At 39.1% G+C, this 27,761-nt stretch overlaps 1 protein-coding gene across 1 annotated transcript in view; it reads left to right on the forward strand.

The window, feature by feature from the left end:
* Positions 1 to 27,761, forward strand: part of klf12b (Kruppel like factor 12b) — an 89,708-nt gene that overhangs the window by 49,582 nt on the left and 12,365 nt on the right. Inside the window, exons 2-4 of the mRNA XM_088353158.1 lie at positions 1,584 to 1,666; positions 15,596 to 16,148; positions 23,415 to 23,550. Coding sequence (XP_088209284.1) covers positions 1,601 to 1,666; positions 15,596 to 16,148; positions 23,415 to 23,550 — 755 coding nt within the window. The 5' untranslated portion in view covers positions 1,584 to 1,600. The remainder of the gene's footprint in view (positions 1 to 1,583; positions 1,667 to 15,595; positions 16,149 to 23,414; positions 23,551 to 27,761) is intronic.

Here is a 27,761-nt window from a genome sequence, read left to right on the forward strand (position 1 = left end):
AGACTTAAATCCGTACCTAGCTAGCTGGTAGTGTAAGCAAAGCAAAGAAAGCAATTTTTATGAGCAAAACATAGTATAAACGTGGACTGAAACCCGCTTACTTTAAGCAAATCCTAATGCTATCCCTGTCAAACTCATGGCCCATGTGCCAAATGTGGTCAGCCACTTCATTTTATGTGGCCCGCGAGACAATGCTGAGTGAAGCACAGGATAAAAATGGACTGCGTCACACCAAACAATGACTTGCAGTTTTAAATGTTTCCACTTGATGTCGCCAAAGGCTGGCGCCACTCGCAAAGCACCCACTGTATTTGCTGTATTTGCCGACTATCATTAATAATCCTTGTGTTATTTTACTTAAAATAAAAGTCACATACGCGCCTCCTAAGGCAATATTTGGATGTCTTCACAGATGTTTAAAGACACTTTGACTCCTTTCTGTCAGAGATATAGGGTCTAACAGAGAAGTTTTCATACTTAGGTAAACATTTTCATAAAGAAAATAAGAGCATTTTTAAATTAATAAATCAATCATATAAATTATTGTTTTTATGCTGATTTTTTTCACTATCCCGTCTGCATTAGATTCCTCAAGTAGAAAAAAAATAGTAGCGGAAATTAGTTAAATCTATGTTTTTATTTTTTTTATTTTTTTTACCAGTACACAGTTGATAGAGATTAAATCTCTGCTAGTCTGAATATCATTCATCCAGAATCGTTTTCATCCGATCTCCACAACAGTGTTTCTCAGCTGGTAGATCGGAAACCAAAAGCGGCACAGGGGCTCTTGCCTGGGCATTTTAATATTAAGAAGAAGAAAAAAAAATAAGATTCAATTACACAGTAAGTGGTCAAAATGCCCGCTCGATCTTTTCTTCCTGTCCAGTCAATTGGGGTCATCCCAATTGTGTTTGAAAGGGACCACATCTCATTTTATTGTTATTGTATTTGTTCTATTTCTTTTTTCTGACCATAATAATGTGTCCTAAGAAAGTTAGTGATAGGGGGAAAAAAACTGGAAAAACGTGACAACTGCAATTGAGTCGAAGAAGGAAATGATCGCAAAAATACAAAAGTATTGTACAAGCACCTGCCATTGAAAATTCAGCTTAAAAGATACAGTTGATAGTTTAAAAATGTCATATTTCCACATTTTTTTCCCCCGTTATTATCGACACTAGTAGTTATCGTTTAGGTACATGATTTATTTACATTTTGGGTTTAAGCTAATTTTAGTATCTGGCTATTTTAAAGTCTAAGGGGATTGCTTTTACTGTATACGATGTAGGTTTATATGCGAGTATATGAGGTAGTCTTAGTTGTTTTGGTTTTGCTGCTTATTTGTTTTTTGTAAAAAAAGGTGTATGTAGTCTCCTATCTCTGCTACACAATCCTTTCATTGGATAAATCTGAAAATTGGAATTTTTTTCTCGATATGGATCACAGCGTGTCATTTGAGTGGAATGGAGGGTCCCCTTTCAGGCCCATAAACCAACTCCCACTCCTTTGTGACGGACAGATGTGTTTACTTGTTTGTAGGTCCTAACCCAACACGCTCACACCTCCTCTTTGTCCCTTCGCAGGCCGCCAAAGAGACAGGATGTTAATGCTTGACGGAATGCCCGCAGTCCGAGTCAAAGCCGAGCCCCTGGATTCGGAACAAGGGGTAAGCGAGCGCTTGTTTTCCAGACCATTCCCCGTTTCCCTCACCGACCCCCCTTGCTTTCCTCTCAGTCTTTCCTCCTCCGGGCAACGGGCAGATAATCACTCCCAGGCTTGAGCGAGTGAGCGAGACGGCGAGCTTGGGGGGGCTTGTGATGGGAATTTCTGCTTTTTTTTAGAGAACTGTCTCTTTTGGCTTTGGCTCACTGAAAAAAGCCAGCTCTTTCGCCTTCCTAACACTTCTTTAGATATTTGCTGTTTACAATCATATATTACCAATAATAATGAAACATTATGCACCAAATTAATTCATTTTGAAAATGTGTTATGCGACTATATTATAATAGCCGCTGTTGTTTCAATAGAAAGTGAGCTTTTACATCATTTAACCTTTAAACTTATTTATACTAAGCAAACAACACAGAGATGACGCTATTTAAATTGACCAGTCACATGCGCCTTAGAGGGAAAGATAAAAAGAACAAGAATGAAAGTGAGAGAGAGAAAGTGAGAGATCGAGAGAAAAAGGGAAAAAAAGAGAAAGGTGATTTAAAAAAAGGGAGAGTCAAATTGAAATAGACAGAGGTAAAGAAATTGTAAATTTAAATAGAAAGAATAGAGAGAGAAATTGAAAGAGAGGCAGAAAGAGAGGTGGAAAGAAAAAAAATAAGAGTGGGAGGGCAAAGTAAGAAAGTGTGAGACAAAGAGAGAAAGTGAAAGAGAGAAAAGAATTGATGAAGGGAATGAAAGCGAAAGAGAGAGAAAGGGAAAAAGTGAAAGGAGGGAGATTTAAGAGAAAGGTGGGGAAAGAGAGAAAGAGACAGAACAAAAAAGAGAAAAAAGAGAAAGAGGGGAAAGAAAGATAGGGCTAGAATTATAGAGAATGAGATAAAAAACGGAGATTAAGAAAAACAGGGTGAGAGAGAAAAAGAAAGAGCGGGAGGGATTGGAAAGAGAGGGAGAAAGACAGAGAGAAACAGTAAGGTAGATAGATAGAAGAAAGGAGAGGGGGAATAAGAGAAAAAGAGAAAGAAAGAAAGTGAGATCAATGAAAGGGAGAGAAAGAGTGAAAAACAGAGAGAATAAGATAAAGAGAGAAAGAAGGCAAAAGAAGAAATGAGAAATAGAAAGAGAAATGAAAAGTAATAAAGTGGGCAAGGGAGAAAGAGAGAGAAATAAATAAAAGAAAGAGTGGGGAAAGACAAAGGGAGAGAGACAGAGAGAGAGGGTGGGAGAGAGAAAGAGAGAGAGAGAGAAACAGATACAATATAAAGAAAGATAGACAAAGAAGGAAAGAAAAGGGAAAATAAAGAAAAAATGGGATATAATTGAAAAGAGAGCGAAAGAATCAAAGAGAAAGAAGGAGAGATAAATTGAGAGTGAGAAAAAGGGTAAGATAGAGACGAAGGGAAGGATGAAGAGGGAGAGGGAAAGAACAAGATAAAAAGAGAGAGAGATAACAAGAGAGAGAGAGGAAGAGAGAGAGAGGGGAAGAGAGAGAGAGAGAGACAGAGAAAAACAGATAAAGAGAGACAGAAACAGAGAAAGATAGATAAAGAGATAAAGAGATAAAGAGATAAAGATAGCAAGAGAAAGTAAGATATCGTTTCGAAGGGAGTTAGCTCCTTATTGATGGGGAGTTGGCTCTCGCCGGTCACTTCAAAGAGCTCATAGAGCCGTTTGGTTCACAAGCGAGCCATCGCTAGTGGGGGCTATGAGGAGTGGTCGGAGAGCCTGGTAGTGAGGAGGAGAGCCACAGCTGGGACAGGAATGTATTAGGAAAAAGGAGGTGCATTGGTCTTAGGGAATCCATTGTAGTTGGATAAAAATCTTTCAATTTACTAACCGTCTTCTCTTACCAAAGACAAATTTACCAGCTCTATGTCTTCTTCAACTCCAGGACTCCCCATTCACTCCTTAAATCTCCAATTGTCAACCTCAGAAGTTAAACGTCACTAAACCTCTGTCGGGTATCTTCGCCGTGTTCTTTTCTGTTACGTCATGGCCTGGAGGGGGATGGGCGCCACCAAGCTGTACTTTCCCAAGACACACCACTTGAAATGGTGCCTTCACTCCCCCATTGGTTAAGCGATCCAACCAACCAACCAACCAACCAACATAAAAAATAGTAATTAGTTACAGTTACTAGTTACTTCATTTAAAAAGTAACTAAGTCAGCTCCCAGATTACTGACAGCAAAAAGTAGTGCGTTACTCCGAAAGTAACTATCTAGTTATAAATTCCCGTACATACTTGCGTAGAGGAAATCCCTAAATCTGTTTTAAAATGGCCAAATAACATAAGAAATAGAAGCAGACATGTACACCTCCATATTTCTTTGCTTGCGCAATCTCGAGCGCTTGCGAACGAACACTCAGCCGAGACACTCCAAATTCATTTTGTCTCTGGGCATCAAAGATCTCCTCGATTTCTGGGTACTGTCCAAAACATTTTTTTTTTAATCCAGCCATGATTTATTAAAAAAATATTTTACAAAGAAAAATACCAAAATTGAACATACTTTTACTGTAAATTATGTGCTTATATTTTCCCATTTATTTTATATTTCAATTTATTTCCTGTATAAGCCACGCCCCACTGTCCCCACTTGTGCCTACTATTTGCATTTTTTGCATTTTTTTATGTAACGCTTTTCCAATGAAGACCTCCCAAAGCGCATTATAATGTGCTTCACACATACTCATTCACACACACACTCACACACCTACAGGGAGTCAGCCATGCAAGGCGCCTACCTGCTTTTGGGGGCATTAGGGATTCAGTGTCTTGCCCAAGGACACTTCGACATATAACACTGAGGAGCCGGGAATCGAACCTGCGACCTCTTGATCCCAAGACCAGCTGATGCTCTACAACCTGTGACACACGATATGTGCACATAAGATAACCCCCTTATTTGAGTATTTTATTGTATCGTTGTCAATTCAGCTTGGATGCGAGCATATACAGTAGGGTGAATATCTACATGACAAGTAATTCAGGGTTCCTCATACTCTGTGCTCAAGATGGCGCCACCATCACTCTATTCAGTTGTATTTTGTATGTAAATATAAACACGCCCACCCTTCACTGGGTGCTGTGGCGAATTGGGGGTTTTCAGCATAAAAATACATGATCTGCATTGAATGAGTACTGCAGTAACGTGCCATGTAGTAACAACAGTAGAGTAAAAAATATTTATATTAATGACGCAATAAATAATTGTGTTCAAGGAACACGTTCATTTGTAGCCGGCACTGCTTATGTTCATAACTTTATAACCCCATGAAGACTTGGCGTGGCCCTTGTAGAGTATTGGGACTCTCTGGTCCAGCATACCTATGAATAAAGTGGACTTGTTATGGAGGGGCTGTTGCTAGGTTACAGGGGATTTGTATTGTTGCCACGACAGTGTGTACGTGTGCATGCCAGTTGTGTTCAGGTCACAGTATTTGTGTAATAATAATGTATTAGCGTTGATTCCTTCTGATTAAACTCATATTGGTCATTTATTTATTTCTAACTCATTCACTGCCTTCCATTTTCATAACATAAACAGTGCCAGGCCGTTTATAGATTTTTGACAAGACCCACAAAATGGGTTCTGTCGTTGCCTATATGTTTTATGCGATCCAACACATACAATATTGGTTATTCTGTGACAGGAAAATAATGTTTAGGAATCAAATGTTTTATGAAATTCCCTGACTCATAACAAGTGTATTGTGCAGAAGTCTGGGGCAATAATTACAAAAGTTCACTACAGCACCTTTTTATCCTCCAAAAATGTGCAATTAGAACCATGCACAGGGTAGGATATCGAGATCATACTAATATTTTATTCCTGCTGTCCAAATTATTAAAATTGGATGATTTAGTATTATTTTTTACTGCACAACTGATAATTAAGGTCAACAAAAACATAGTGCCAGAAAACATCCATGAATTATTCATTCAGAAAGAGGGAAATTATAACTTAAGGGGCTGCAGTAAATTCATAATCCCAAAGGAGAGAACCACCAGGAAAAGTATGTGTGTGTCTGTGTGTGGAGTCAAACTTTGGAACGGATTGCAAGACGAGATCAAACGGTGTCCAACTATTCACTTCTTCAGGTTTAGATACAAAAAAAAGAATCCTGGCGGAATACAGAGATGAGTAGGGTGGGGTATGAGTGGTGCGGGAGATTGGGAATAGTGCGTCTAGTTAACTTTTGTTATTGTTGCTATTCTTATATCAAAACTGTTATTATTAATATCATTACATTTGTTGTTATATCATTGGTATATTTGGTAGGGACGATGAAGGGGTAGGTAATATAAGCATTTGCTTCTTACTACCCCTTTTCGAACATATTATGTAACATTATTTTGTTGTTGAGTTATTGCTTTTGTTCTGTTTTTATTTTGATGTTCGAATAAAGTTTTCATTCATTCATTCACTCAAGTTAGCACTAGTGAATGTCATGATGCCTTGTTTATTTAGTGGCCGTCTTCCACAACAGTCATTCATTTTTCAACCGCTTGCTGGTGCACATCCCAGCTGACTTTTGGCATTAGGCGCACCCTAAACTGATTGCTAGTGTAAAAACACTCTAACGTGTTTATAAGTTCCATGATGTCCTCCGATGGTTTCTACTGACATTAATAACATGAATCTCAAAGACAATGGGGCGCTTTTCCGTTGTCGCCATTCTCTTCATCTTGGAAGATGGCTCAGTCCAATGGTGGGCAAACTACAGCCCTGGGGCCACATATGGCTCGCCAGACAAAAATGTTAAAACCATAATGCTAATTGCATTTTGGATATTTAGATAGATAGATAGATAGATAGATAGATAGATAGATAGATACTTTATTCATCCCCGAAGGGAAATTCACATTTCCAGCAGCATCCCTGAGCTGAGAACAATACAATAATAAAGCAAAAAGAATACAATATACAAATACCCAGTGTGACGTGCAAATGCCCACTGTAGCGTGTTATATAGAATAACTAAATAGTAACTAACATATTGCAATAAGATTCGGAAATATGCAATTTAATTATTAATTATTTAATGCAAATTATGAAATCCAGTGCCTTAAATGGGAGATTTTATATTACTTTTGTTTATGTCAAGTCAAGACACATGCATTTGTATGGCCCTTAATCACAAAAAGTCTCAAAGAGCTTCACAGGCCACAATTATAACATCCCCTGATCTGAAATCTGTATCTGGATAAAGAAAAACTAAAACACCCCAGCATGAGGAAAATCAGAAACCTTGCTAAGTGGCCATGCATGAGGAAATCACCCTCCTTGAAGGACAAAGCTGCAATGGATGCGGATTGGGCACCAGTGCACACTTTTAATTAGCACATTCGCCACGCAAAAGGTCCCCGGTTCGAGACTGGTTGGACACATTTGTTGCCCTGGAGAGGTATGGGCGCCAACAGGCTGTACTTGCCCAGGACACAACACAGGAAATGGTGCCCTTACCATCCTAGTGTTTAAAGGATCCAACCCACAAATACATCAGTTGTACATTTTGAGTATTTCAAAACCATTTGGATGAAATAATCAATTTAAAAACAAATACTTGATAAAATATAACTTCTGCAGGTAAAGGCCCAAGAGTAATATTAGATTAGTTTATTTTACTTTTTCCTATTGTATTGCCAAGGTATGAGATTCAAAACTATGTATCAGCCTATGCAAAAAAAAAAAAAAAAAAAAAAACATCCATCAGTCTTTTTTGTTGTTGTCCTGGGCTGGTACCTATACAAAATGTTTGAACCCAATGCAAGCTTGACTCAAAAAGTTTGCTCACCCCTGGCTCAGTGCCATGTACACCTAATCCTTAAATAAAATACACCAATAATAAAAATTAAACAAATTAAGTGAACCTATGAGTAAGTCAACTGGACCCAAAATCCGGTCAAGCCCATCTGAGCAGTTTTTAGTTTTTCTAGAACAAAGCGATGCTGAAGAACCTTGAAATACAGGGGCTTTTTTTGTTTTTTTTTCATACATAATATGTCAATTGTGATTTTCACACGTTTGTTATTTGTTATTTTACCAGTTCTTTTGTCACCTGTAAATTGTAGCTTGTGATGGTTTATGGGGGCAGTCAGTAAACAACTGCTTCCAAGGTTAGGGGGAAAATGTTTGAAGTAAGGCAAGTTTCAAACAATCCAAAAGCTGTAGACAATGCCCTACTTACGAACGAGATCGTTCGTAATTTGAATTAGATCGTAAGTTGCATCAGAGCTATATTTTGTATGGTATGTATGTTTAAGGTTTATATAAGTATGTTTAAGTGGAGTTTATTTTAGGCAGGCCTCGATGGCACGCTTCAGTGACCCCAACCATAAAAAAAAGCGCTCTGTCGGCCCCTTATTTCCACAACTGTTGACCAGGGATAACCGATCTAAGCCATAACCATGCATATCATTTTGTCTGGGCCCGAACGCCTCCTGACAAAACTGCCTTCTCGCAGCATTATGAGATTAGGGATAATGGATTGGGGTCACTCAAGTGCTGTTTGTCATGACCAGAATGGAAACAGGACCCACTTGCGTAATGTTTCTCACAGTTTTATTGGGAAGAAGGGAAAGGAGTGCACACACGATCCGGGGATCGTGGTCGCGGGGAGTAGGTTGCTCAGATGCGGAAGTGGGACTTCCGTGGCGAGCGATGGTGGTGTCGGGAATGGAAAACAACGGGCCAGTAGCCGGGATAGAAGAGCAAAAACGTGATCGGAAGTCGAAAGCCAGCCAATCAAAAATGGATCGTGATCCGGGATGGGAGAGCAGACGTGGTCTAGCTTAAAAAAGATTGTAACGAGAGACTAACAGGAGCAAAAAAAAACAGGACAGGCGAAAAAGGGCTTGCCGTGTAAAAGAAGAGATTCGCAGACGGACCGACAAAAGGGGACTGATAGGACAGAGTTTAAATACTGACAGGGAGCCAATATGTCAACAAGCTGCAGCTGGTGCCACATGGGCGGGGCCAATTGGGCGCCATGGCAACCGTGACGCTGTTCATGTTTGGCGAAAGAACAGAAGAACTCATTCACTGACTTCCATTTTCATAACACAAACAGTGCCAGACCGTTTATAGATATTTGATAAGACCCTCAGAAGAACAAAAACTAGTCGCCAGGCCTTCCAAAAAGTGCTGTGCCGTTCCCCACTCACAGAAGTATGCGGTCAAGGATAATGGCTCGCCGCCGGACGAGTGCCATTCACTATTTGGCAAACAGAACAGCAAAAATGAGCAGCCAGCCTTGAGAAAAATGTTGCACTTTGTCATTTCAAGTGTGTGCGTATTTATTATTATTACTTAACGTTGTTTTGGTTCCGTTGGTCATTTATTTTCTAAAAACGCATGAATATATTCTACTCTTTCTATTCAAACGGAACAAGTCTTTCCTTCCAATACATTTGAGAAGTTGATTTGTATTGTGGCTTGTAATCAAGGGGTGGATTGGTGAATCCTGAAGTCAGATGAATTGAGAAAGTACTGTTTTAAAGGTTTCGCTTTAGAATCCCACCTGATTTATTAGCAAGTTGAGAAGAAATCCAAAGAAAAATCTTGTTGATTCGATTTACTTGTGCTTAACAAAGGAAACCGATAAGTATGCAGCGATCTGGCCCTTGACGAATGTATTCCGACACATGCAGTTTAAGTTCTAGCCAAAAATTGTTTCTCATTAAAGTTTCAATCAATAAAACAACGTGTGTCAGGGGAGGGCTTCAATACGTTCTGTCATTACTGACGGACAGAAGACAAGAGAGTGTTTCTGCAGCGCAATGGTGATTTGGTTCTTTCAGCAATGGGACTGAAACAATAAACTAGCCTCGTACTGCTCGAAAAACTATAGAAACTTTCCATCCATATTGAATTAATCACTGACATCCATCAAGCCAATTTCTATGTGATATACCCCATTGAAATAAATTATTGTCATTAATTCTTATTGAATAATGTTTTTCCCCGTTTTTTGGAGCTTAGTGCATCTGATCAGAGATCATATATTATAGCATTATGTGTGTGTGTGTGTGTGTGTGTGTGTGTGTGTGTGTCTGCGTGTGTGCGTGTGCGTGTATTTGTGTTCTTCAGTGTATCTTTTCATAATACTCCGGCCATTCACGCGGCATCTATGACTGATAGCTGATTCAAGCAGACAGGAAACCCACATAGGTGAATAGTAGATGTATTAGTGTGATACCTATTGAATATCTATTCAATCAATTTAAGACCTATATTGCTTGTTGCCTCCGTAAACCTAGTGGGGATAAGTGGTGTAGGTAATAGATAGATTACTTGTGTATAAGTGAGCTCTCAACAAACTTTCTAACTTACTAAAATAACAGCACTTAAATAAAATATTTACCCAAAATGTCACATATTTTATTCAGCAAATTGTTACTATTTTTTGTTTTTTAATATAATAAAAATCATGCATTTAAATTTACTGTTATTTTGAGGCAAAATATTAGATATTATTACCGGAACTCCGATTTCAATCTCAGAAAGGTTAAATAAACCTTTTAGTGTTGTGTAAAATTAGCACTTTTCTTGGGTAGATTAGGACTCACACTTTTGATATATTATTCAGAAAATTAATTTATTTAGTTTCCAAAAACACAGGCTTAGTTTCTTTTTTTTCTTGAATATAAGTGTCTTTAGAACAATGGGTAATGAATAAAACTATATAAAAAGAAAACAAAAAAGTATTATTAATCACAGAATTGTGAGTTTACATTTTCTGGATATCAACAATTGGTCTATGGTGATCTGAGGGATATATGTTGGTATTTTCTTCATAATTGGTATGATCAAAAATCTCAGATCATAAAACGCCTGGGTAATATGGTAAATATATTCTACTCTTTCTAGTTTAAACGGAACAAGTCTTTCCTTCTACTAAATTTGAGAAGTTGACTTGGCTTGTAATCAGGGGTGGATTGGTGAATCCTGAAGTCAGATGAATTGAGAAGTACTGTTTTAAAGGTTTCCCTTTAGACATTTTATCTGCTGTAAAAGTTGGGAAGATGTAATCCTTCTTTTTCCACAAAAACATTATTTTATTTTTTTTACTATCGTTATATTTTAATGAAGTCTGACGCAGAATAGTGGAACCAAATGCTCTCCTGTCACTCATTGAGGGTGTTGCAGTGTCTGGGCAAGGCGCCGATTCCAACTGGACTATTCAGGTTATCAGACTGTAAAAAATGCAATGCCATACGAAAACCAAGCTGCCAAGACAATAATCCACCTTTGTAGGTTGTAACTGTGAAAATGCTCAAAAAATGGCAGAATCAGAGAAAAACATTTGCTGTGTGAATTTCATTTATTTTCTTTTTTTGTGATACCTAATAAAAAAAAGTACTCACCATCAATTATAATCACATACTCAAGAAGAAACAGAGGTCATTCGTGTGTGCATGTTGAATAGGAAGCAAACCAGACCTTATCTACCAGACAGCTTATCGTAGTTCTTGTGAAACTGTCGCATACTGATAAGAAATCTCCACATCTGAGCACTTAGGTGTGGCAGCAGGTGGCTCCTCTGCCGGTCTTTTGGGGCGTTTTGGTTTCTTTTGCCGCGCCTCAAGGCTTTTCCTCTGAAGTCAGCCTCCATTCGTCAATCTGGATGTGACCTCCAGATGCTTTGAAGCAGGCCAGCATCCCATCTCTCGCCTTCAAATGACTGTGCCTTTCCGTCACAGGGCAGAAGGGCCGGGACAAAAATGTGTTCTTCATTTGGGTCGCAAGGCACTAAGGCTAGAAATACAGCCAGCCTTGCTTGGACCCTTACCCGTCAATTCTGTATCATCTGCCCGAAAGATTATGGGTCCCACACCAGGCCACAACGCGATGTTGAAGTTTATTTGAGCAATATACTGAACCACCAGCATCTCCTGATGCTGTTTAGGTCATAAATGCAGTACTACATGTGGTATAAGATGAACTCAGGCCAATAGATCTTTGATACATTTTAACATAAAATTTTAACTTCTCCAATAAAAAAGGACAGCTTCGAAAACTAATAATGTTTTAAATGTGTTTTTTTCTTTTCAGAGCCAAGCATGTGTTTGTTATGGAATAAGCAGCCAACTTATAGCACCGTTTCCAGTGCGTAACCATTAAGTTAATGTTACCATGAACTCTTCTTAGGAGATAAAATTTTTATTTGTTTTAATCATTTACAAAAAATGTGTGGATTTGAATCACGGAAGAAAACAGAAATTTGTGGCTCAAGTCAAAGGTCTAGTTCAATGCATGCGAATTGGATATGGTCGCAGGAGACTCCTTTAACCGTATTTAAGGCCAGATATGTTCAATTGTTTATGCGGCCCTGAATTATAGATGGAATATTGAATGCAGTATGTAGGACTGTCCGCATTTACACAATATTGATAGATTTCTTAATTCGTAGGCCGTTGTCAACATTATCTGTTGTTTCTTGTCCAGATATTTTTAGTGAAGTCTTGTTTACAGGTCATTGGAGCTCATACCTTTTTTTGTTTGTGCTAAAACTTAGTGGGTGGTTTTGTCAAGCGGACCGTAACCACGCGTAATAAACCTTGACCCGTAGCTGCTGAACCTGAGGTGAACCCGTCCAGGACGGTGGCGATGTGTGTTTTCCACAGGCGGGGGCGTTACTGAGTAAACATGCATTTTCATTCTATTCATGAGCTCGTAACATTTCCTGTAGGCTGACTATACAAGCTTGGAGTATAAATAGTCAGCTACTAAAAAAATAAAAAAACAAAAAATAAACACACACGCTACTTGGAAGAAGAGAAAAAAAAAACCTCAAATCACTACTCACAGCCAGCATTACATAAGCAGAATGAAATGTGAAGTGGGGCTGAAAATCCATGGCGGAGCACTTTTTTCATAGCCGGCTTTTCCTTCTAGATTTAATAAGCTTTACGAATATGATTAGTTAAAAGAAAAAGATAAGTGTTCTGTGAGCTTTCTCCCCATTGGGCTTTCACATAAGCCCTTATTGTTGGGATCGAGACTTGTGGTACCCCACCCACACGTGATATGCCACGGACAAAGATCACTTGAATCCTCAAGACGGCACTCGGTGGAAACAAGTTTGCGATGCGTTCAGGGTCACGTCGGAGCGTCTGTGCTACAGAGAAAGAAAGGGGGCTGGGGATAGGTGGTGCAGTAAATTGAGCCCATATGATGCCTTTTTTCCACAAAGGAGATTTAAGGGGGGCGTTGGAGGGGTAGATACACAGAGGCTCATTTCTGGTGGAGTGATGGAAAACAGGAGGAAACGAGAGGTGGAACGACGCTTGGGAGGAGATGATGAAAGGTTACAAGTGTTGAGTGACAATATCTTTATTATGTCCCCATATACTCCTTAGCAGTTGTAGCAAAAAAGTTAACATATAAGCAATGGTAATACAGTCATCCAGGGAATGAAAAGCCATGGCCTGTGGGCCACATGCGGGTGTCAGGCTTTTTCATCAGGCTCACTGAAGCAAAATGGTCAAATATAAGTATAATATATCTCATCTCATCTCATCAGCTACACCGCTTATCCTCAGTAGGGTCGCGGGGGTGCTGGAGCCCATCCCAGCAATCATCGGGCAGTGGGCAGGGGACACCCTGAACTGGTTGCCAGCCAATCGCAGGGCACACGGGGACAGACAACTCACTCGCTCAATCACACCTAGGGACAATTTGGACCGGCCAATTCACCTGACATGCATGTTTTTGGAATGTGGGAGGAAACCGGAGTGCCCGGAGGAAACCCACGCAAGCACGGGGAGAACATACAAACTCCGCACAGGAAGTCTGGAGCTGGATTTGAACCCATGACAGGTTCCCATGACATGAACTGTGCCGCACAAGCGCTAACCACTGCGCCGCCGTGCTGCCCTTTAAGTATAATATATTATAAATATAAATGTAATATAGTTAGTATTATACTAGAAATGTCATTCATTCAAAAAAATACATTGATTTAAATGGCAAAAATACTATACACTATATAGATGTCGTTTGTTTTCAAAAGTTGAGCCTCACCTAGGGAGTTGACATAATTGTCTGCCATCTATCTGCTACAGGTACTAAAAAAACAAAACCTGGCATAAGGCTGTGCATAAAAAAATAAATAAATAGATAAAAAGTGGACAGTTTGGTCACTTTGAGTCCCTGTATTTTTTCATTTTCCATGTGTTTCTTAGCACTCGTTTTCAGTCGCATGACACAAAACACCATCATCTAGTGGTCAAATAATACACACGTTACGTAAGTAAGTGCAGCCCACGCATATTAAGGATTCTTTTATCACTGACCGATTTATTTCCATATTTATGATTGATCTTTTTTTTTGAGGTTCTTATTTTGTAGGACTGTAATGTAATTACTCATGAGTCCCTGGGGCCATAATATCAAATTAAGATAGGAATATGTGGTTATGAAAGCATATAATGTTTGTTAGGATTGTAGCGAATATGGGTGATCAATAAATCACTCTAACAAACAATTTATTGACCAATTGACTTAAAGAACCGAGTTTATTCTTTTCAAAACTCGTCTCGCCTTTTTGGAGCACCACGTTTTTAGATCATTATGTTTTGATATTGTTTGATAATTTTCTGACTTTGCAACACGGATTTCTGACCAAACATTAAATACTATACTTAAATAATTTTGTATTAACCATATAACTTATTTTATAAGCAAGAGGGACATTTTTTAAGACGTTCTTGACTATTGTTATAGTTCTAAATCAGTTTGGGCAGTAAGAGTATTTCATTTGCAGAATAAGTATTTTTACGTCATTTTCGTACTGTTAAATGTTTTCCCATGGTACCGTTTACTCTATTTACACTTGATATAATTTCTATAACTTTGTGCATATGTAAGGTATTTCAGTTGTCACGTTGATTTAAGTGCATTATCCCGGTTGTGGATATTTTTTATTTCAGATGTGTGTTTATATTTATTAGTCTTTATATTGTATCTCTTTCCAAATGGAGTTAAACCGCAATTTCGTATATTGATTTAATGATAATAGGGGTGATTCTAATTCTGAAATGCACCCCCCTACGTGTTGCAGTTTTGAGATGGTCTTCAATGACATTAATAAATTATTGCCTTATAAATAAACATTTTGTTTTGTAACTTAAAAGACACGTTTTTGTCATGGCTCCGTATGCTGGGGGCTTTAGCATTTCAATTATCAGAACCTTTTAAAATAGTTTGACAAAATCAAAGGAAATAACATTAAAAACATTTATTCACCTTATTTTCATACAAAATTAAAATAGCAAAAAAGATATTTGTGTACGGAGAGATTTCAGCTTAGTCTGCATCACTCACAGGTAAGGTTGCATATGTGAATGTCTCTTTTACATTGGGTGGTGTTCAAGAATGGAACGATGGCCTTTTAAAAAAAAACATTTTAAAAAAACTTGTTTTTGTTTGACCGATCCCGCCTTGCCCATTCCGGCGCTAATCCAGATAGTCTTGGTCACCGGTAGCAGAGGGCAATTGTAGATTTCTATATTGCAGTTTTTAAACCAGTGTACAGTGAGACTTGTACGGCAGAACATTTCGCATCCCCATATCTTTGCAAAAAACCATGCCATTGATTTTTTTCTTCAAATGTCCAGCAAAATTATCTCAAGATGCAGTATTTTAATAAGAATATGTATTGTATGATGATGTTTTTTTAAGATTATAATATAAATGAATAAGAGTGAGTGTTGAAAAAGAAAATTCCACAGGCCGATAATGTTTGCTCACTTCAAGTATTATTTGGATTTTTTTCTACAAAACAAGATAAAAAATGTCTACTGTAAGAAAGTAAGATTTCACTGCAAACATGATTAAGTCAAAGATCATGCACATAATATGAACACAAAAACGGTCAGTATCCGATTCTAAGGCAACATTTTTTAATTTTTGCAGTCACCCAAAGTGCCACCTTACTCCGCGATGGACGGCGTCCCTTTCTTTCTCAGCAGAGTGAAACCCGAGCCCCCCGAAGACCTGTTGACCCACGACCTGCATTTCCACACACAGACAGAGCCAGTGGACCTGTCCATTAACAAGCCCCGTCCCTCCGCCACCTCTTCGGCCTCATCCCCGCTGAGATCCGCCTTCTCGCCGTCCTCTCTGTCGTCCTCCCTGTCGTCCTGTCTGTCGTCCTCCATGTCGTCGTCATCCTGTTCGCCCTCGCCGTCCGTGATCACCTCAGCGTCTTCGGTGCTTACGCCGGGCCCTCTGGTGGCGCCCGGGATAAGAGGTCAGCCATATTTGCACATCCTGCACTCTGTGCCGCCACCTCCATCCAGCCCGCTGAGCTTGCACAGCACCGGTAAAGTGGGCGGCCGCGTCCACCGCATCCCTGTAGTGGTGCAGTCGCTGCCGCTCATGTACACAACGGCCGTGCGTTCGCCATCCAGCCTCAACAACGCCATCATGCTACCTCTGCTGGATGACGCCAAGAGCCAAAGCAAGGGTAAGATTGCTGAATGCAGTGCCACCGGGTCTAAGCGCAGCTATGCTTTGATGAAGAATTGTTACTGAAAGCAGGTAAAAGTAGCAATATTTTCCAAACCACAAGACACACCTAAAAATTAAATACACAAAACATAGTAAACGACAACAATAAACAAAAATGATCACTGAACTTGCGCCAAAAGGCCGAGAAATCAAAGACAAGCTGTTCTTCCAAAATCAGCTGTTTGATGCCATAAACTCCAGATGATAGCATGCATCAGGTTCAGGCGTCTGCTGATTCATAATGCATGCATTATCCAACTTTCGTACCATGGCGTAGTCTGGCTTTAACCCCTCTCCCCCTTTTGTCGGCAGTCACATTATGCTCCCAAACAATGCCCTATCCCAGTTGCCTCCAAAATATTTGTAATTGATTCACACACACCGCACATAGGAGGGTGCTTGTTTTGTTGGCTCAGTAGCATTATGGAGAGGGAACTTGACAACAAAGAAGCAGAAAACTTTTCTTTTTACATTTCTGGTCAATAGATAAATACCTGACACATACGTATGTACGAGACAACTTCCCTGTGTCCATTTCCATGTGCCGGCAATCGGACTGCACTTTGGCCCACCTCTTCTGAGCGTACCCAACTGGGGAGCCATGTGCTCACACTACCTCTAAAATATGGATTAATGCAGCAAGTGTGCTTGGGCATGGTACCTTTCTTTTTGCTTGGTAACTAACATCGCTGTCTCATTTCAGGTAGAGCTCTGTGCTTTCTTTCAAGTTGTTGCTCTGCAATTTGGCCTAGAATTGGTGCTCATTGCAAAAATCAATACAATCAAACAATTGTCATTTGTTAGGGAAAAGGCAGGCAACAAAGTTAAGGTGCCCAGAGCACCAGAGGCACTCAAGCATCACTAAATAGTCAACTGAAAGGTTCACAGATCCAAAAGTTCACCAGGCTGTATTCATAGCAGGGCAAAGGTTTAGTTCACTGAGTAGACAAGACCACTTTGGCAGGTGTTTTGTACGTGACACGAAAGGCTACAAACTAGCAAGTAACCAAGGTGACAGGAATAATAAAGGAAAGAGGACTTGTTGTGATGGGAGGTAACACCTCAGGAAAATCAAGACAAGTGACAACAGTTGGAGGGAGGAAAACAGAACCCGGAAGTGAGTGACCAAGGAGGGGAAGGTCGATCCAGAGAGAAGAGCGGGACAGAGAAAAACATAACAGACTTTAGGATTGTGACAACCTCAGACAGTAACCCTGCATTTTACGTCAAACAGGCCCACAGTTAGCATGTGTCCCCTCTGGCAATGCTTGAGAGGCAAACAGGCTGTTTGTTGCCTTTTATTTCAGGTAGCAGCAGTGAAGAACCAGCAATCATCTGCAGCATTTCCAACGTCACTCAGGGTGTGACCGCTTCTCTCTCTTTGGCTGAGGCTTTGGCTACCAACCACTGGGAGGAAAGCCACACTGGCCGTTCTTGTCCGCCTCCCATGTCATACAGAGAGCAAGTGTTCATTTTCCTAAAAGAGGTTGCCTCTGCTCCCGTCTTGCAAAGATGGACCTTTCAACCTCACGCCCGTGCGCGGCGTCTCCAAGCCAGCTCACAAACAGGAATGTGTAATTAGCCATGGGTGGGGTCATCCGCGAAGATACTTGCTGTGAATTTATGGGGAGAAAAAAAAGGACGGGAAAATTACGACTTGCATAACAGGGTGTGGTTACATTTTGAGAACAGTTGGAAGTTAACACATTACACAAACTTACACACATATTACACACATGAACAAAACTGAGTTGACTTGACATCATTCAAAATGATAGAGTTGTTGGATAAAAAAGAGTAGAAGCCGGGCAGACTCTTGAATGCTAGTGGGCATGCTACTTCGCACAAGAGCTAGCTGCAGAAACTATAGATACACATGATACTTCAATAAAGCAAGCTTTGTGTTTATTTCTATGTAAGTTCACAATGATAATGATTTTGATGTTGATAGTTAGACTAACACTTTTCTCCCTTTATAAACGTTTAACAATTATTATTTTTTTAAATCCACCACTTTTTCCAAATGTAAACAACTGTTTAGTGAGTGTGCGGTACAGCTCAAAATACCTGATGGGAAATCCCTCAGAATTTTTCATCCGGCCCGCTAAAACAAAACGGTCACAATATAACGACGATATAGTTATATATATTGTAATCAAAGTACGATTAACACTTTTTTTTTTGGGTGCCAACTTTGTCCCCATCGTCCTTTTGTGTGTCTACCACAAAAGTACTACTACAAAAATACTAAAAAAATAGTACAAAAAGACTGCAAAACTAAATATTAAACATAGAGCTTGAAACCAGGGTTTATTATTTTGCTTTCATTCTGAAAATAAAAAAAAATAGAAATACTACAAAACACTACTACAGTAATACTATAATAAAAACAATGTACAGAAATATAATCGCATTAATACTACAAAAGTACAACTACAGTAATATTACAAAATAGGAAAGAAATACTACAAAAATACTACTATGGAAATAATGCTTAAATTCAAATGAAATGAAATGATCTTTATATAGCGCTTTTCAAGTCAAAACTTACCAAAGCGCTTTACAGTGTGCTTCACATTTCCCAATAGCGGCCATGCAGCCATGTAAGGCGCAAACCTGCTTATTGGGGGCATTAGGGGTTCAGTGTTACACGGAGGAGCCGGGATTCGAACTGCGAACTGTGATATCTTGATCCCAAGACGAGCGCTCTACCTCCTGAGCTACTGCCGCAACGAATCTATTCCTAAAATACTGCTTTGGAAATACTCTAAAAAAATACTTCTACAGAAATACTACAAAAATACCGATTCCTGGCTCCTCCGTGTTATATGTCGAAGTGTCCTTGGGCAAGACACTGAATCCCTAATGCCCCCAATAAGCAGGTAGGCGCCTTGCATGGCTGACTCCCTATTGGTGTGTGAGAGTGTGTGTGAATGGGTAAGTGTAAAACACATTGTAAAGCGCTTTGAGAGGTCTGCATTGACTTGAAAAGCGCTATATAAATGCAGACCATTAACCATTAACCATTAACCATTAAACCAGTGATACTAAAACACTACTGCAGAAAGATTACGACATCAATACTACAAAATACTTTTATAGAAGTATCATGACAAAAATACTCCAAAAATAAAAATACTTTAATACTACAAAAACACTGCAGAAATACTATCGCTATACACAAGATACTACTATGTAGATACTACAAAAATACTAGAGAAATACTGAAAATATGCAAACAAAAAATTACTATGTAAATACGATAAAAATACTACAGAAATACTGGAAAAAATAAATACGGTAATATTAGAAAAACACTACGAAAATGAAGCTACGGTAATAGATACTAATGCTATACAACACAAATTCTACAATGGAAATACTACAAAAATACCACAGAGATAAAACAGGAATACTACAAAATCCTCAAATGTAAATGCGACAGAAATACTACTGCAGAAATACTACAAAGGTACCATATTAATACAAATACAGTAATTACAATGTAAATGAAAAGGTAGTTCTCTAGGATCAGACCCTTAGCCAAATTTTCAAACCTGATGCGGCCCTCGACTCCAAATAGTTGCCCACTCCAAGTTAACTCATTCAGTGCAACACATGAACATATTTTTTTTTTGCCCATTGTTTGTAAATAAATATTTTATGCTTATAAAAGATTCCTTATCATCTGTAATAACAATAATAATATGTAGGGTAGGCTTCTGAAGTAGTCTAAATGACAAAGCATGATACTTAAAAGCCAAGCTGATCTGACCCGCCTGAGAACAGAAAGCTTGAATCCGGCCCCAGAGCCAAACTGTGTTTGACATCCCTGCAATAAAGCCTCTCGCACAAACGCACATTGCATTAACTATAGCATCGAATAAATAATTATGCACCTGAAAGCACCTCCAACAATTGAGCACACTTTAAAGCCGACGACAGGGTGCGGTGATGCAAGTTGTATGAAAAGCTTTCAACAGTGATACAATAAAAAACACTTTGCCCACACCCACACGCCCACATGCGCACACACACAGAGAGAAACAGGTCGGCCATCCTCTTTAAGAGAGGGCGGATACACTTCCTTTTCACTGCTGCCTCCCTGTCTCCGGCAGCAGGTTGCCATAGAAACAAGGCATGACTGGAAACAACAGGAGAGAGAAAAAGCGAGGAAAGAAATGTGGTGATCTGCCCACCTCTCTAGCACTCCTCTTTTGTGTCCCTTGCTCAAAATAACCCCCCTACCACTACCACCACCATCCTCTTCACCCTACATCACATTTCTAGCTAATTACGCTCCCTAATTGCAGGTTTTCCATAGGCCAGGCGAAATGGGGACCCCCTCCCACCACACTCTTCCCCCTTCAGATTGTACAAGTTGAAAGCTTTAAAAGCATTCGCTACTGCTTTATTTGCTCCTCTTATTATGGGCCATAATGGCTTCATTGCCACAGAGGAGCCCCTTGATAGCTTTGAAATTCATATAGGAGAGTCTCGATGGACGATATGTTCCCCTGTTGACTGGGTTTCCGTGTGTGGGTTCCTTTCTCAATTACTCCGAATCAATTACTTTTGTCTGTGGCTGCTGTTGCTCACACGCCAAAGGTATTTTCAAGTGCTCAGTTGGGGTGAACTCTGTTGCTAAACCAAACGGCAGAACCTAGCTTGGTAATGTGATAACTTTTAAGTTTAAAAAAGGAGATAATGCATCAATTTGAAGTAGCAAGGAGAACAGGAGAGGACTGTACAAAACAAATGATAGACCTGTAGTGACAATCAGGGTTGGGTAGGGTTACTTTAACTTGATTACTTTCAATTACTTTTGGATTACTCCAATACCAAAAATGCAAATAAAAGACAAAATAAACTCAATATGAATACAATTATGACTCACAACACGTGGTAAGCTTTCTCTCCTGGCTTTGATCTCTTTGATCTCTCCTGGCAAAACTAACATAAAATGCGACAGAAACAAAATGAAAATAAATCCAGACAGCTTGCCAACATCATTTTTGCCGTTATATGTATTCCGTTACTCCCCAAGCCTGCACAGAATTTAGTAATTGTATTCATATTTAGTTTCTTTTGTCTTTTATTAGCATATTTGCTATTGGAGTAATCCAAAAGTAATCAAGTTAAAGTAAACCTACCCAACCCTGGTGACAATGATGTAAACCGTGCATATTGGTCAAAATAAAGAAAAAACTGTGTCAAGTCAAGTCACATTTATTATATAGCCCTTAATCACAAAAATGTCTCAAATGACTGCACAGGATTACAATGACACAATTACCTGAGCTTAAACCAACATGCGGGAAAGGAACAACTCAAAACCTCAGTGTGAGGAAAAAGAGAAACCTTGAGAAGGGACCTCACAAGTGGTAATCCCCCTTTCAGGATGACCAGGGTGAATTACATTTAGCATTACAGTACACAAACATAGTAAACACTAGGTAACATGTTGAAAATGTGTCCGGAACGTGCATGACAGCAACGACGCCCCCAGCCTGTAAACTAGTCCAGAAAGTCTATGACAGCCACGACGCAGCTTCCCATCTCAGCCAGCTGAAAAAACTGTGTACAATAGTACACAATAATGAACTGGCATCATATGTGATCTCCTTTGAAGGTGTCCAAAATTAAAAACAGAATATACTGTACATATTAGAGATAAGTTCTTAAGCCCGACCCGAGCCAAATCCGGGCCCGAACCAGCGAGGTGCTTGGCGGCACATTTGGATCCTCAATGGCGCAACCCAAAGAAACATAAACAATAAAGGGTGGATAATTAAAAAAAAAAAGGGTGAGAGAAGCCCGACCTGGCGTTCACTTACAAAATATGACATTATTAATTTTCTTCAGGCACAGTCACTCGAATCAACTTAATTTTTTTAGGCCTGATCTTACTTGTAATACTTATCATATTACGTTTCATTAGAGTCCATTCAACACTTGATTTTGATTAACTTTAAGAGATGAAAGGGGGTCCGTAATTGGCAGCAGATTATTTTTTGGGGGGGAGAATGGGGAAATGTATTAAATAACTTATTTTGATTTTTGATGAAGCTGTTTAAGATTTCATCGCCAAAAACATCATAACATCAAATAAACGTCACCCCCTGGATATCATTTTGCTAAGTTGAATTATTTTTTCTTGTTTTCCTAAAAAAAAAACTGAAAAAAGTTAGAACCTAGTAAAAAGAAAACGGTTACACTGGAATATAACATTTTTTTTTTATAAAAGAAAAACAAGACGAAAAATATAGCTAATCTAGAAAAACATATTACAAATACAGAAAAATCCTATCTAGCTATCTACCTTGGTCATAATATTCGAGAGCAAGACAAACACATACAAAGCAAAGAAAAAGGAAAAAGTAGCCAAAAACTATACTGTCCATCCATCCATCCATTATCTGCACCGCTTATCCTCAGTAGGGTCGCGGGGGTGCTGGAGCCCATCCCAGCCATCTTCGGGCAGTGGGTAGGGGACACCCTGAACTGGTTGCCAGCCAGTCGCAGGGCACACACGGACAGACAATTAGCTCGCTCATTCACACCTAGGGACAATTTGGACCGGCCAATTAAACTGACATGCATGTTTTGCCCGGAGGAAACCCACGCAAGCACGGGGAGATCATGCAAACTCCGCACAGGAAGGTTGGTAGCTGGATTTGAACCCATTACCTCAGAACTGTGACGCACACGCGCTACCCACCGCGCCGCCGTGCTGCCCATAATACTGTCAATTTCAGCAAAATAATTATTAGAGCTTTTAAATAGTGAAACGCATGTTAGGAATTTATTTATTGAGGATGTGTATGCATGGTGATAAAGGAGCAAGGGAGCATTAGAGACTGCTGATGATATGTTAACAAAAAAACACAACACAAGTGTGCAGGATCTGGTCTGTATGGCGGGAAACGGCAGGACAATCTGATCCAGGCGGTGAGTGGTCTCAAGGCACTCGGCCGTTTTGTGGTAGTGTCCGGAAATTCTCGTGATTTTGATTTTTGTTTGGAAGACATCTGGTATCCCCAACATCTCGTAACTAGCGTAGCTCGTATGTAGAGGGGCCACTGTATATAGCAACAACATTTGTTGAACTCTTATTTACCAAGTGCTTTCTTCTGAAGAAAACAATGATAATGCTATGTTCAACTGTTTTTACAATATCATTCAATGATTTCCCCTTTATCTTTCTTTCACTTTGTCACAGCGTACGCAGAACACAATGGCCTGTCTCCTCGTCACATCAAGAGTGACAGCGATGATGATGACCTTCCAAACGTGACGTTGGACAGCGTCAATGAGACCGGCTCCACTGCACTGTCTATAGCCAGGGCTGTCCAAGAGTGAGTATCACTTTAACTTCTTAAACATTGATTAATTACTTTAAAGCTGGTGTCCACAACTTGAAATTTTGCAACTCACTGCTGCCTCCCCTTGGCTTAAAGTTATGATCGCAGCCTCACTCAGCTCATTCCTCAAGTAAGTCAAGTAATGTTTATTTGTATAGCTCCTAATCACAAGGAGACTCAAAGGGCTCCACAGACCACAGGTTATTGCAAACCACAGACTATTATGACACTTTCCCCTGATCAAAAACCTAAATGAGGGCAAGGAAAAACCCAAAAACCTCCACATGAGGAAAATGAAAAACTCTTGAGAAGGGACTGCACAAGACGTAACCCCCCCTTCAATCATGACGAGGCTGCAACAAACAATACACATATATTGTCAGCATGACATATACTGTAGGTCATTTATTCGCTATAGAATAGAAATGTGTCTTAAGCCTAGATTTAAATGGTTAAACTGAGGTTGCAGATTGAATCTCAGAGGGCAGAGCATTCCACAGCACCAGGGCCCGAATGGAGAATGCTCTCGAACCTGCAGATTTCTTCTTGGCTCTTGGGATGACCAGCTTTCTCAAAGCAAAGGCTCCTGACCAGAACAACGGGGGAAACTAAATCTGAAAGATATGAAGGAGAAAGTCCATGCATGATTTTGTATAATACTAATAGAACCCTAAAATCACATCTTAAGCTAACAGGGAGCCAATGCATGTTAGCTAAAATCGGGGTAATGTGATCAAAGTTCCTTGTCTTAGTTAAAATCCTCGCTGCAGAGTACTTGGAAGCTCTTCTTTTTTGTCGTTTGGACTTTATTTGAAACAGGCCTTTTCTTACTTCTACCATTTCCAAGCTACACTAACAAAAACTCAAGGGATGAGCATGAAATGACACTCCACCTCTCTTTCCTTCTCCCCTCATGCAAATGTGTTGTGAGTCCCGGAACAGTGGTACTAAAAGTAAGACATAAACAGATAGGCCTGGTGGAAAAATCTATATAAATGATCTTTAAACTTAACATATAGCTAATAAAAAATAATTCCACTCTCAACTTTTCAAGGACACCTCCAAAGATGCACCCCACCTTTTTCTGTTTAATGTATTATGAATGTAATGAAATCATAATAGATTACATATAAAGATAATGTCTGGAAAGCAATACATTATTTTAAAATTAATATGGAATTGACTTCACTAAAGATACAAACTCCTCAAAAATATCACCAGAAAAATGAAACATTGCCATTGAATGTAGTTATCACAATTTATATTTTTTTAACACACAAACGTGCATTAGTTTAAAACAACTGCTAACCAAAACAGGAGAACTTACAGTGTGATTCTAGTAGGTGTATATTAGGGAGTGCTGACATTGTACACAACCAGGAAGTAAAAATGTAGATTTTGACCTGACTTTGGCAACTCAGGAAAAGTCTTATTCCGTTGGAAAAATGATTTCAGGGGGTAATTTTTGGCTATTTCACCATTTTCTAATTTAAAATTAAAAAACTACCAAAAATAGGGAAAATTATCTTTTCCAGCAGGGGGGTATTTTGTACACGTTAGACTTTTTTTCTAAACTAGCAATAAAATATTTTGAAAGCCAGCATTATTTAGTGGTAAAAAACAAAAAACCTTTATTCATTAAGAAAGAAGATGATTTAAATAACATTAAAAATACCAGAACCATCATAGAGCATTTTTAACAACGCTTGTAAGTTGATTAATTTGGATATTTTTGAAATAATGTGAGAGAACTGACATATTCGTTCCATAATCTTGCTGCTATTGGTACCACAAAAAAAACTAGTGAAAGGTTGGGAAAAAAATTGAGGGAAAATGGTGTGATTTTATCACTTTGAGTTTCCGTAGTTTGTATTGTGCTTTTGTAGCTCTCTTTTTGTTACACTATAGGGGTCTCCAACCTTTTTTAAGCTGTGAGACACGTTTAGCTTTTCAGCGCAAAATGCAGTTTGATAATTTGATATGCAATACTGAAATACCAACTTATCATATTTTTGCTTTGTTGTTACTGTTAAACCAGGTTAATTAATTGAAGTAGTGTTAAATAGACTCATTCAACCACTAAAATATATTTTTACTAGAAAATCACTCTCCTTCATCTTTCATATAAATAACAACGCCCGGTCAGCTCACTTTCACATGTGCTCCATCAGCCGTCTTCGCCCTTCCCTCAACCCCCACACCACCGCCATCCTCGTCCATAGCCTTGTCACTTCTCACCTCAATTACTGCAATTCCCCCCTTAAAAGTCCCTCCAAAAACTTCAACTTGTACATAACTTTGCTGCATGCATCATCACTAAAAACCCCTCTCCCCATCACATCATTCTGTCCTTCAGCAACTCCACTGGCTTCCGATCAACCATCGAATTAACAACAAAATAATTCCCTACACCTACATGGCCATTCATACCCTTGCCCTTCTCTACCTTTCCGACCTCCTTCACATTGCCAAGCTATCCCGCACCCTCAGATCATCCTCCTCCCTCCATCTCCACCTCCCGTCTCAGCTCCATGGGGGGCGGAGCTTTCAGCCTCTCTACCCACCAGCTCTGGAACACAGTGTCCTTCGGATTTCGGCCACCTTGTCCACCTTCAAATCCGGACTCAAAACCCACTTCTTCGGTCTCAGAACAACTTATGAAAAAAACTACTTGCAGGAATATAGTTAATAGATCTTTTACAATCCATCAAATTGCCTGGTACTTCTGAGGTTCTTTTATTTAACAATTGTTGTACATTCAGCAGTAACAAAATAATCCATTGCAAATGTGATACTTACCAAAACAGCAGGACACATTGGGTTATCAGTCAAGTTTACAATTTGTAAACACGTTTCCTGTGCCAAATGAAATTAGCCCTTCAGTGAGCTTTGACATCTGTTCCTTTTGCAACACTATCTATTTTAATGTAGCGCTCTTGAAGTGCGCAGGTGTGGGTAACGGTTAAGCCTTTGGACAGTTTTAAAAGGTCTATAAACTCCAATTATAAAGTCGGTTAATTCTTACATTTACAAGGATACAGATTGACCTTATCCCTGAAAGTGTGTTTGCAAACTGGGCTTGAATGTCATTCGTTGCTGTTAAACTCCTAACAAGATTCTCACGATGGTGGCCATTTTTTATGGCCTCTGCGTAAGGTTAGCCTCGGCAGCCCTGTCAATGTGGGCTGGCCATAGGGGGCTATTGCTATGTAATATTATGCACAAACTGACCTAAAATGGGAAAAATTAGGAGGAGTAAAATAAAATAAAATAAAAACAAAAACAAAAATGAAAAAAGTAACAAAGAAGAACTAAACAAAAAAAAAAGATAAAAGAGAAGAAAAAACAACAAGAAAAAAGGTAAAGAGCTAGTGCAAAAGAAACTGAAAAGAGAAAAGAAAACAATGCAAGAAAAAATTAGAAAAAAAGCTAGAAAAATAGAAAACAAAAAAATAAAAAAAGCAGGAAAACAAGAGAAGAGAGTAAAAGCAAGAAAAAAAGAAAAAGTTTTCAGAGGTCACTTTGTTTATATTATCAAATATCATGTATTACTATGCACATTAGCAATGAATCGTCATCAACGTTTAATTTTGTCGTGCATTTTACTTGTTTTAATCTAAATGCATTATATTCCAGTCATTTTAATCATTCATTCACCGAGTGCGGTCAGTTCTCAAGGTTTCTTCATTTTCCTCATGTTGAGGTTTTTGAGTTTTTCCTTGACCTCATGCAGGTTCTAGATCAGCGGATGGTGTAATAATAGTCTATAGTTTGCAATATTTCGTTGTCTGTGCAGCTCTTTGAGACTCCTTGTGATTAAGGGCTGTACAAATAAACATGACTTGACTTGAACTTAAGCTACTTTGAATCCAAGCAACTGGAATCCCTATGTGGCACAACCAAATGTTGATCAAATGTATTGACTTTTCAGTGCAACAACAAATAAACTATGAAATACAAGAATCAATCATACAGATCCTAAACAAATTTAATGGTGAAAAACATTATCTCGAGAAAAGACTGGAAACCTACAATAAAATATTTACAAGTCTAAAAAAAAAGAAGATAAAATACAAAACAATTTTAACCTTTCAAATACTCAACAGACTTAAGGTCAACAACACAGAATTCATGGGAAAAAAATGCATAGTGACCGATCATAGGGGGAGTAAGAAGGGGTTTGAAAGCAGCTGGCTGTGCATTGT

This window comes from Urocampus carinirostris, chromosome 14 (assembly GCF_059441175.1).
Source record: "Urocampus carinirostris isolate Australia breed hairy pipefish chromosome 14, RoL_Ucar_1.0, whole genome shotgun sequence".
NCBI classification, from domain to species: domain Eukaryota; kingdom Metazoa; phylum Chordata; class Actinopteri; order Syngnathiformes; family Syngnathidae; genus Urocampus; species Urocampus carinirostris.